Genomic DNA, 12,193 nt, shown 5'->3' with positions numbered 1-12,193 from the left:
AGTGACATAGAGGGAGTAACTCTAGCATTGCTGACCTCATGAACAGAAAGAATGCAAAATTCACCCATTTTTAGAGTCATCTACATGGGCATGGGGTTGTACCACAATGACTGCAGTCTAACGTCAAAGCCCTTTTGCTCAGCTCTCTGTGGTGGCCAGAGATGTTCAGTGCCCCCCAATAACAGAATCCCCAGAAAGCGCCACCCTCTCTGCTCAGAGCCTGGCTCATCCTGCCCGTTTCTGACCTTCCAAGCCCAGGGCTGAGGAGTCAGGGGATCAGAAGTAAGAGCAGGTCCAAGGAGCCCAATTCTTATGGGAAAAAGAACTTTGGGGAGAAGCCAGGCAGCCTCCAGAACCTCTCCATCTCCCTGAATCCAAACCAGGTCTGCAAACTCGGCCTGGAACAGGACAGGGGCAGACAGCAAGGCCTTCCACCTCCACCCAGCGCAGCCCCAAGGCGGTAAAGGTGAGAGCCAGGCAGTAATGCTAATGCGTCTGCAGTCTTGGCTCCTGAAAGATCCCAAGTACACCAGAGAAGTCAAGGCCTGGCTGAGGGACTTGGGGAAGGTTCTGGGGCAGTAGGGGTGTCTCCTGTGGCTAGGGTCAGCAGCTGGGCTGGAGGACAGGGAGAGGAAGAGAATGAGTCCAGAAAGGAATTGGAAGGGGGGTGCTGAAAAATGGGCTGGCACTTAGCTAGGGGGCAATCTGTCCATATCTGGATTCTCAGCCAGGGTGGAGTCAGCCTTCACCAAGGCCATGCCCCCTCATCCTGCCCCCATCCTGTGCTGGGACAAATTCCAAGGCCTGTACAGGTCCACTCCCCAAAGCTCTCAGTTCTTTAGGTCTGGGGGTAGGAACAAGAGATGGCTCCCTTGACACCAGTCAGGCCACCCAAGCCTGCACCTCCTCTCTGCTCTAGCAACCTCACAGCATCTTTGGACATCTCTCCACTCCACAAACAGGCCGACTACCCCCCCCCCCCCCAAGCCCAGGAGCCCGGAGGCAGGAAAGGCAAGGACAGTGAGGGCTGCAGAGAAGGACTGTGGAGGTCCATCTGTGGTCCGCTCGCCAGTAGCATCCAGGGGGCCAAGGTGTCTCTGTGTGTCCCAGTGTGCATCCCGGTATATGTTGTCACCCAGAGAAGTCAGAATGGGGGGTCAGACAAGTGTGTGAGGGGGACACGGCCACGTCCACAGGAGCAGGGAGCTTCCTATGTGTTTGCCGCAGGGGCTGGGGTGGGAGGAGGGCACTCAAGTTCCATCTGGGAGGTCAGGAAGAAGGACAACTAGCTGCCTCCGCAGGGCCCCTGGGGCTATGAGTCAAAAGCTGTGCCGGGGGTGCTGCTGAGGGGGTGATGGAACCGGGTGTCCACACCCTGACCCTCTCCGTCTTCCCCGAGCCTTCTCGCAGGGTCTTTGAGGAGCGAGCAGGGTGGGCTGGGGGCAGGCACCGCGGAGAGGGGTCAGAGGCGTGGTGGGAGAGTCGGGGCGTACCCCGGAGGCGGGCAAGGGTCTCCGAGGAGAAGGAGTTGGGAAAGTGGTCTGGGGAGATGCGGCGCAGAAGTCAGCGCAGGGCGGCCGCGGGGCAGCTGGGGGCCTGGTGGAGGGCGGGGGCGGCGAGGAAGCGAGATCCGCGGGGTTGGTACCGTCAGCCGCCGTCCAAGCCCCCACCTCGGGCCGCCGTCCGAGCCCCCCTCCAGCCCCCGGGGCGCCCAACTCTCCAGTCCCTGCTCCACCCCCGGGGCTTCGGTTCCCAACGCCTGCGGTCGCGGAGTTTCGCTCAAGTCCCGGCCGCCCCTGCCGGGACCGGCTCCCGCAGCGCGCAGGGCCCCCTGCCTCCCCGCCTTCCCCCGGGGAACGCGGGTCTCACCTGGGGGCGGGGGCCGGCCCTGCCCACCGCCCCGAGCAGCAGCAGGGCCAGGCAGAGCGGGCTGGGGGCGCCGGCCATGGCGGGGGGCGCTCAGGACCGGGCCATCGCTGCCACCTGCGGAACCGCGCGCGGCGACTGATCCCGGGCGGCCCGCGGCGCCGGGGGAGGAGCCGGCGCGGGGCCGCCCCGCCCGCGGGAGGGGCCGACGGGGTCCCGCGTCTTCCGCCCCGGCCGCCCCGGCCCCCTCCCCGGCCGGGCCCCGCCGCGTGCGCCAGTCCGTCCGGGGCCGGGGGCACCGGACGCTGCGCTCCTGGCGAGCGCCGCTCGGGCGGAGGTTAGCGCGGGAGCCGGCCACCAGCCCGCCCCCTACCCCCGCGCCCCGGATTCCCCGGGCTGTGGAAAGCCAGGCCACCCCCCACCTATTCAGGATACCCCAGAGGAAACTGAGGCCGGAGGGGCACGTAGGACTTGTCCAATGTCACCCGACCCGTCGGACCCCTCCCGTAAAGTGTAACCCCAAGAGCTGTGAGTGACTAGTATAAGATACAGCCACCCGGCGGGGTTACCCCCTCCCCAGATCCTCTCCTCATTTCCAAGTTCAGTCCGGAAGATCGCCCCGGGAGAACTAAGGTTGAGTGAGGAGCGGGGAGGCGAAGACAAATAGATCAGTGGAGCCCCGAGGCAGAGGGTCTAGAGATTTTCCCCACTCCTGCAGCCTCCACAGTCCTTGCTCTGAGTCACTAGGCCCTTAGAACCGTGTGTCCGTATGACAACGTGGGCCCGTCGCTATTTCCTGTGTCTCCTGGATCTTTGTCTTCGGCTTTGTAGGGACTCTGTATTTTACCTGCCTTCGTGTCCACCGCTCCCCGCCTCGACCCCCCAGAGTGCGGGCAGGGGGTGGGGGCGGTGGTGCACAGGCCTCCCTCAGATTCCCTTCTAACGGCCAGGCTGTGGGAGGGGGTGCTAAAATGCACTGACTTTACTTCCCTAATAAACAGTGGGAGTGGGAAGAAGGGATTACTCCAGCTCTAAAACAACTTTGACGTCACTGTTGGGAAGGGGGGGCGGGTGGCTGCAGCACGCAGTCCTGGAGCCGCCATAGGGCATGTCTGGATCACTCCAAAGGGAAAGAGAGTCTGTGAGAGTAACTGCTCCTCAAGGGGGGAACAAAACTTCTCCAAGCCCGGAGGGGAACTGGAAGGGGTGGAGAGGAGTGGGGAGGTGGGAGGAGACAGCCAGTAGGAGGAGTCAGGGGCTCCCTTTCGGGAAGACGGACCCTCCTCTCCAGCCAGCCTCACCTCCTCTACCTGGGAGTCTTGTATTTCCTTCCCCGCCCAGAAGTCAGTCTACAGTCACCTTCCTCGCGCCACATAAGACTATTAGCATGTTCAGGGGCCCCTGGGTGGCTCAGTCTGTTAACGGTCTGTCTTGGTTTCGGCTCAGGTCACGATCTCCTGGTTTGTGAGTTCAAGCCCCCAGCCAGGCTCCTTGATGACAGCGCAGAGCCTGCTTGGGATTCTCTTCCCCACCCCCCACCTGTCAAAAATAAATAAATAAACAACAACAACAAAAGGTTATTAGCCAGTTCAGCTGCACCTGACAGGAAACCCCAAACAACAATGGTGTAACCAAGGGCTCTGGTATAAAACGAGGCCAGTGATTCAGCCTTGGACTGGAGCAGTCGCTCCCTGATCATTAGGGCTTCCCCTGTTCTACTAGCTTCTACCATTCGCATGGCCCAAGCCTTCCACCAAAGGATCCAAGGAGGCTGCCCCAGCTGGTGTCATGACATCCAAATTCCAGCCAGCAGGAAGGGGGAAAGGGAAGAGGAGGGGTGCGCCTCTAAGGGTAAGGATAGGTCCTGAAAGTGGCATTTGTCGGTTCTGCACCCATTGGTCAGAACTTAGGCGCGTAGGCACTCCTAACTGTAAAGGAGGCTGGGAAAAGTTCCCTTTATTCCAGCCAGCCGCTGGCAAGGTTAAATATTGGGGGTTTTATTACCCTTCTAGAAGGCAAAATTAGATATAGATTTGTAGATGATATGGACATCAATATAGATATAGGGAACAATTTGCAAGCTTGGGGGTTGGGGAAAAGAGGAGGGAGGAGGAGAAGACGCTAGAGGAAGTATTCAGACAGAACTGGGCCTTGGCCATGAATTTATCCACCTCCAAATTACATTTATTCAATAAATATCTATTGAACACCTTGCTATGTGCCAGACCCTGAACGAGGTCCCGTGGAGAATGTGGCAATGTTGCCCCTACCCTCAGGAAGATTATATTCCCTGCAGGTGAGAGACATTAAACAAATAATTATCGGAGCCATTTCTATTACAATCACAATCGTGATCCATACCGCTGTGAAACGCAGATGTGGTGGGAAGTCCCGTGGTCAGTACTGAAAAGACCACTTTCTTTCTTCCAGCGGGCTTTCCCTGACTGGGAGGAGATTTTTGTGTTCAGCCAGTGCAGACTGGGCACCCCTAGGAGCTGCTCTCAAGCATGGACAGACAGAGGTGGATGGATAACCACCCCAGCTCCTACCCCAGCTCTGAGGATGGGTGCCAGTCTCTCCGAGATCCCAGGGCAATGCGGCCCCAGCCTCCCACCGCTTCCTTCCCTGGCCTGGCCTGCTTTCCAGCAGTAGGGGACTAGTGCTTCCTAAAAATAAACTCCTTGTCCTCAAATCTTCACCCCCAGGTCTGCTTCTGGTAGAGCCCAACTGAAGTCACTGGACGTATGAGAGCATCGAGGGACGGAGGTGGCCCCCTGAGCCCAGAGGCATTTGGGTGGCAGATTCCTCAACCTCTCCTGGAGGTCCAAAACCCCTGAGTTTTTTCCGACGCTACCTCTCCTCTCAGCACATCCCCCCCCCGCCCCCCCCCGGGTTGTGATGGCCTCCTTCTCACTAGGTGGGGCTCCCAGAGGGTGAATATTCTGTAGTGCAGCACCGGCCGGCCTAGTGAATGCTCAGTGTTCACAGACCCTTCCTGGTTCTGTCTCTGGGTATGATGGACGATACTGGGCACCATGCCCTAGGTCTTCTGTGGAAGTACCTGCAGCGGCTGGAAGGTTGTATATCAGATGTTTGGGAGGATTTGTTTTCCCAACTTGTAAGTGAGTAAGGGTCAGAGTAGGTCCAAGGTCTGATTGCCTTGCTTTGCTTTGCTCTTTTCTTTTCTTTTCCTTTCTTTTCTTTTCTTTTCTTTTCTTTTCTTTTCTTTTCTTTTCTCTTCTCTTCTCTTCTCTTCTCTTCTCTTTTCTTTTTTTTAAACAAGTTAACACCTTTCCCTCCTCCTTATCCTGACTCCAGAGGGTTCCCTTTCTCAAACCCTTATCTAACCTCATCCCTGAGCCCATCCGTTGGTTACCTATCATCTAGGACCAGGTCCTCCAAACTCATAGCATCTAAGAAGCCTACTTGGGACTGCCCCCAGTTTGTGTCCTGACTGGACTTCTTGGATGTGCTTCCTCCCACCTCTCTGCCTTTACATTCAGTCCCCTCTGTCTGAAGTGTCCTCACTTACCTCGCCTGCCTGAACTCCTACTCATGCTTCAGGACCCTGCTCGGGCAGCCCCCTCTCTATGCAATGTCTCCTCAGCTCTGCCCCTCAATGCTACCTCAAGACAGCATAGGCACTCTTGTCAGCAGCAGGAGCCCTGGAAGTTTCCCCTAAGCTTAGTTCTCCTTCAGAGTTCCCAACTTCTGCCCACCCTCAGAGCCTCACTGAAGAAGTCACCCCCACCTGGAAGCTTTCCTTAACCCCCTGCCCCCAGTTCCTCGGGACCCCAGTCCCTTGTGTTTATGGCCATCTGGGTACTCTGGAACCCCCTTGAATGTTTGCTGGTTAATTTCTCAGTTTCCTCATGGACCCTGAGTCCCTTAAGGGCAGGGACCTTGTTTTACTCCTCTGTAAGCCCTCAGCACCCAGCACGGTGCTTGGCACATACTAGGTACTTAGTGATTCGTGTTTAAATAAGAAACGGAATGAACTGAAGCACTTAAACCATGTTCTGTCACTGTCCTTGCGACTTTCCCTTGTTAGACTGTGGGCTTCTTGAGGGAAGGGATGTCTCCTTGTTCATCTCTGGATATCTAGCATTAGCACAGGCCCTGGGCACATATTAGGTGCTCAATAATGTTTGTTGCATGAAAAGGGTCAATCCCAGTGTCCAGTGAAGTGCCTGGCACAGAGTAGGTGCTCAAAAACTTATCAGAAGAAAGATGGGCTGGCAGAGAAGACAGATTATGTCCTGGGGAGTACAGTTTTCTCCTCTGGCCCCACTGTTATCGGGGCCCCTCCCCCAGGCCCTGCTATGGTCTGAATGTTTGTATCCTCCCCGCAAATTCATATGTTGAAATCCTAATCCCCAAGGTGGTGATTTTGGAGGTGGGGCCTTTGGGAAGTGATTGGGTCATGAGGGTGGCACCCTCATGAATGGCACTGGTGCCCTTATGAAAGAGACCCCTGAGAAGTCCCTCCCCCACCACCATGTGAGGTTGCAGAGAGAAAACAGCCATCAATGAACCAGGAAGCGAGCTCTCACCACACACAAAATCCACCAGTGCCGTGATCTTGGACTTCCAGCCTTCTGAACTGTGATAAGTAAATGTTTGTCATTTATAAGCCATCAGGTCTATGATATTTTGTTACAGCAGCCCAAATGGACTAAGGCTTCCTAGAACAAAGGGCAGGATAAGCTAACTTAGAACAGAGATTTGATCGGATGGAGAACTATTTCCCGAACTAACAATAACCATGAACGAGAACGATAGCCACAACTTATTGAGTCACCACTCTGAGCCAGATGCTGCTGGATGCTTCGTGTGCCCTGATCTCCTCAAGTATTATGAGTACGTACAGGTATACCCATTGTATGGGCAAGTAGACTGAGGCTCGGGGATAAACAGCGAGTTGCTCACAGAGCAGCACTGACATTCATCGCCAGGGCCACCTGCCCCCAAAGCAAGCTCCTGATGAGCAGCCTGGATCTGCAGAAACACAGAGGGTTCAGGCTCCAGCTCTACCAGCCTGTCTCAGAGGCACCTCCCCTGTGGCTCCTTCCTCTGTAGCCCCCAGCTCTGGGTCCCACTCCTTACCCCCATGCCCAAAGCTTCTCTTGTGGCCCTAAAGCAGGGCACCTTCAGCTTTCACTAAGAAAACTTGGTTTTCAGATCACTTTCACAATGAAAATGGGAGTCAACTGACACATGCACCTGAGGAAAAGAAAGACGCTGCAAAGCCCTTCCTTAATGAAACAGACCTAAGAGCCGGCCACTCCACCCTTTGTCCTTGGCTGAGGAAGAGCCTCTCCTTAGTTGGAAGGCCTGGCCAGAGGGCAGGGCAGAATCCTGCAGCTGCGGGAAGGTGGAGGGCAAGGGAGTGGAGTAGTGGAGAGTAAAGGGGAGAGGATGGGAGGGCTGAAAACCTGCTAAAAAGACAGGCGTCTCCTGCCCATATAGTTGAGCTCCTTTCTGAGCTCCAAGTCCCTAAGAGATGTGCTTATTTTCCAAATCTGAAGACTACCCCCTCTTCCGGGGGTCCAGAGGAGGAAAGAGCCAATGTCTTTTAGCCTAATATAAACACACGTGCACGCACACACCTCCACACAGATCTTACAGCCTGTCAGTCTTGGGTTCAAATCCAGCTCAACCGCTCACTGAACATCTCTGAGCCTTGGTCTCACAATCTGTAAAAGGGGCATAATAATAAAAGCCCCCATTTACTGAGCACTTGCCTTGCTCCAGGCGTTGATCCAGGAGCCCTGTGTTACTCCATTCAATGCTCACCACTGCCCTCAGCCTCGTCATTGCGTCATTGCCCTCATTGCATCATTGCTGGTGAAGTCTGAAGATCCACCGGCCACAGGGAGAAAGCAGAGACTGAAGGAGAGGGCCCAGGAATCCAGGAGCACCTGGCTGTCGCCAGCAAGGAGGCGACAGTGCTGAAGGAGTCTGTCACCAGAGGAGGGCCCTGCGGACAAGGGCTCCATGCCTCTGCCTCTGGCTTCTCTTCTGCCTCCTGTCCCAGTGCTTCTGGAAGGAGCCCTGGTTGTGACCTGGGATCATTTTTATCCCCATTGTCCCAGTGAGGACCCTGAAGCACAAAGCGGTGGAGGAACTAGCCCAAGATGGCTCAAGATAGCCAAGATGGCCTGGATGTGACCAGCTGGCCCCTGCACACTGACTGCACAGCCCGCAGTCACCGCCTTACAGAACTGTTGGACGACCAGAACCAGCACTTACCCAGCACCTGGCGTAAATAAGTCCTCAGGAAACACAACTGTTGTCCCCCGCAGCCCTCCATCTTCCCACTGTCATACCAGATGTGCTAGGTCTCAGCAAGACAGCAGGTGCAGCTGCCAACGCCCAGGGTCTCCAGCTTAGCACATCCCTTCCTGGTCCAGATGGCTACCACCCAGTCCCCCAGGTCTGGGGGTAGAGACGAGGCCGGCTGAAGCAAAGAGGCCCTCCCCCCCGCAACCCATACAGTGCCACTCTCGCTGCCCCCCACTCAGCAGTCCCACCGGGTTTCCCAGGTGCTGGGTTCTGTCCAGCTCTGGGCAGTCGGCTGGGGAAGATTTACAGCCTCTTGAGCTACAGCTATTACTGCTCTCTTGGGTGGAGGCAGCACACTGTATTTTCAAAGGGGGCAGATCACTGTTTTCATAACTGACTCCTCTGTTGAAAGAGAAGTCAGTGGGATTGCTCTTACTTTACGCAGAAGGAAACTGAGCCCCACAGGAGTGGGAGTCAGGGGATTTGCTTAAGGTCATTTAGCAAGGTGTTGGCAGGGTTTGTGCACCTCTGGATGAAGGAGTAGGAAAAAATGAGGCAGAACAGCAAAGGTCGTCTGCCTTCTCCAAATGGGAACTCTGGCCAGAAATGACGGGGCTCCCTCTGGGAATCTGTGTCGGTAGTGGGGAGAAGGTGAGAAAAAACCCAGGGGAGGGAGGGAGTCATGGGGAGAGGGGCTGGGTAAGAGCTGGAGAACCACTGAGAGTGAGAAGGAGAAAGAACCTTCTATTCTCTTCCTTTTGACAAGACCATTGTATCGCAGAGCTGGCTGAATGCTCACCAAATCCAGGCACGTAGCATGTGTTAGTTCCCTGGGGAAGCTGTATAATAAAGTGCCCACAAACTAGGGGGCATGCATGATAGAAATTTATCATCTCACACAGTTCTGGAGGCTTGAAGTCCGAAATCAAGGTGTTGGCTGAGGGCTGACAGGGAGAATCTGTTCCAGACCTCTCTCCTAGCTTCTGGTAGCCTCAGGCAGTCCTTGACTCATAGATGGCATTATTCCCTGTGTCTTCACATTGTCCTCCCTCTGTGCAGGTCTGTCCCCAGATTTCCCTTCTGTGTACAATGCCAGTCATACTGGATTAGGGCCCACCCTAATGGCCTCATTTTAACTTGATTTCCTCTGTAAAGACCTATTTCCAAACAAGGTAACCATTCTAAGGTACTGAGAGTCAGGCCTTCAAGGTCTCTTTCTGTGGGGGAGGGGGGATGTGATTCAACCCATAACCCATTAAGACCGCATTTCCCAATGTTCCTTGATTAGTTTCCATTAGTGCAGCAGGTAGAATGTGGAAGAAAGTGGTATAGGCCACCTCTGGCTTGGTCCATGCAACTTCCCACACAATCCTTCGCACCCTCTCCTCCTTCACCTTCCACCTGGTGCAGGTGATCTGGTGGAGAGCTCTAAGACCCCCAGGGGACTGCAGAACCAGAAACCAGGAGTTTTCTGCTGACCTGCATTGCACTGTGTCTTGTTAAGCCACTGAGATCCGGGAGCTGTTTGTCTCTGCAGTTAGCCTACCCTGACACCTGTGGGGGGCACGTACTCCTGAGTCTGTGAGGACCAGAGCTAGTTAGACCAAGCACAGGGCTTGTGAAGGTCCCCTCTGTAGTTGCAGTTAGGCGAATGGGACGCCTCACTCTGGGCCCATCTCCCGCTCCTCTGTTCCCCTCACCATTGTCAGCCGGTGGCAGCACCAGAAAGCGGACTCTGGGTCTGTGTGGCTGCGGCTCCTGGGCCCAGAGAGCAGGCCCGGCCCGTTTGTTCTTATCCATCTGGCTCCTCTCTACCCCTCATCCCTCTGGTTACCACCTATCTGCCTTTTTCTCTGGAAAGAAGGTCGGGGGCCGAGGAGAGGGTAGTTGTGACGGAGCCCACACTGTCCATTCACAGAATATTAAAGCTCTGTAGGAAAAGAGGAAATGTGCCAACTTGTACACGTTTGGAAATCAAGTGAAAAAGAAGCATCACACCTTCTCACTGTGGTCTTTCAGCACCTCTGTCATGGCCAAGAAACCCACTGTGACCAAGATGAAGAATGAAACCAGCATCAGCCTGAGTCTAAAATAAGAGGTGTCCTCAGCCTAACATGCTTACCAGCCCACCAGCAAACAGCCTCCTTCTTAGAAACTCTTGCCAGCTGTTCCGCTTGTGGAATCCTTCAGACCAACCCATCACAGGCCCCACAGGCCCCACAGGCCTGAGGAAGAAACTCTCTGCACAGAGGCCTGTGTGGGCCCAGAAGTTCTCTCTGGAGCTGGGGTGAGGAAGCTGTAACTGGTCATCAGGAGCCAGGATCACCTCCGGTGCTGAGTCAAAGTCACTGGAAAACCTCGTCAGAGTCTCCCAAGCACACAGGGCAGGTGGGACCCCTGGCAACACCCTGACTTTCATCCTGGAGCCTTCTAGATCTCATTCTCACAGACACATTCAGGCTGAACAAAACCATCTCCCTTGGTTATCCATAAAAGGAATGTGATAACCCACTCACTCCTTTCTCCTAAACCAAAGAAAACAAACACAGAACAAAAGTCTGACCCCTCCCAGCAACCTGCACCTGTGTGCCTTGACTCTCTGAGGTCACATCTGGGATCCAGCTTGAGGCATCAGCAGACATCTAGGACTGGCCCTGCAGATGTCTCCTAGACGTCCACAGGAGCACAGCCCAGAAGTTTCCACTCCCATCTCTGGTCAAGTCCTGGTTGACTTGTGGCATGGTAATGCTTCAGAATTCCAGACTGGCATATGGTTAGGGGAAGCTTAGAGTCTCCTTCTGTTGTCAACTTCTGACCCTGAACCTAGCCTCTAGTGGACCTGCGGCTTTGGCCAGAAGTTCACATTTTCCAAGGACCCAATCTTTCGCCTCTCAAGGCCAGCCCAAGAGTCACTTCCTTCCCTGTTCTGAAAGCCCTTATCCCTAGTGCACTCAGTGATCCTCTGGTTTCTGGCTCATTTGTCAAACAGGATGGTAAACAAAGCTGATGGAAATACTCAGCACCTAATAGCTCAGATGTCCAATCCCCCACCATCCAGGTGCTCTCAGGGGGAGCTGTTTGGGGGGAGAGGGCCCCCAGAATTAAGTCTAAGCATGGCAGTTTGGATAACACACAAATACTTCCCTGAGATGAAAGTTAATGGTGCCAGCACTGTGCTTGGGGGTGTGTAGCCAGGGGCCCCAGAAGTCCTGGAATGGGAAGCCATGGAGGCCTTGGCAACAGTGGGCAGTGCTGGGGTCTCAGCTGGGGTCTCCAGAGCTGAGGCTCTGGAACTGATGGAGGCAAACGGAGGATAAGGAGTGAGTCCCCAACATCAAGCCAGGTCACCGGATCTGAGATATGAAGATCAAGTCCCCACAGATCTTTCCCTTCTCTCTGCCCATCAAAGAGTTTGAGATCACTGACTTTTTTTTCCTGAGGATTTCCGTCAAGGGTGAGGTAATAAAGATCATGTGCAAAGCAAGAGCAGGACCAGGCTGACCAGCAGACAGGTACAAGTTGATTGTAGTCATTAAGGATTATAGTAGTCATGTCAGTCTGGGTGGCAAGTACCCCAAGGAGGTACCCACTACCGTCCTCAGGGCCTTCATCCTGGCCATGCTCTTCATCATCCTGGTGCAGTAGGACTACTGGGGCCACAAGACCCATATGGGTTTATTAGGTGCTGAGGCTCTGTGCCAATGGTCCTCATCCCTGTCCCCCTGGCATTTTCTCAGCCCCTGTGCCAAGGGGCCAAAGACGAGCAAGTCTTTGCCTGCTCTGCCAGGTTTGCCAAGGCCACTCCAATGTCCCGTCCAAGACCCACAGCTCTGACCTCTGGGAAGAGATCGTCCCGAAGTCTCTTTGTCAGGAATCCACTGACCCACACCACAGTATCTGGCGGTGGTCACTATGTGGTGCTTTCATCCAGGAAAAATCAGTGAGCTAAACCTGAAAGCAAGCTAACACACAGAAGTTCCCCAAACATGGAGAAGGGGCAGGTTCTGAGGAGCAAGTTCTCCCGCAGGCTCCCTAGTACCAC

The 12,193-nt window shown here is 54.9% G+C and overlaps 1 protein-coding gene across 1 annotated transcript in view; it reads right to left on the bottom strand.

The window, feature by feature from the left end:
• GLP1R (glucagon like peptide 1 receptor) overlaps nucleotides 1–1,992 on the bottom strand; it is a 34,531-nt gene extending 32,539 nt beyond the window's left edge. Inside the window, exon 1 of the mRNA XM_042938640.1 lies at nucleotides 1,870–1,992. Within this exon, the coding sequence (XP_042794574.1) occupies nucleotides 1,870–1,947 (78 nt within the window). The 5' untranslated portion in view covers nucleotides 1,948–1,992. The remainder of the gene's footprint in view (nucleotides 1–1,869) is intronic.
• Nucleotides 1,993–12,193: the final 10,201 nt, after the last annotated feature.

The sequence above is a fragment of the Panthera leo genome, chromosome B2 (assembly GCF_018350215.1).
Source record: "Panthera leo isolate Ple1 chromosome B2, P.leo_Ple1_pat1.1, whole genome shotgun sequence".
Taxonomy (NCBI): Eukaryota; Metazoa; Chordata; class Mammalia; order Carnivora; family Felidae; genus Panthera; species Panthera leo.
This window is presented reverse-complemented; position numbering and strand designations above follow the sequence as displayed.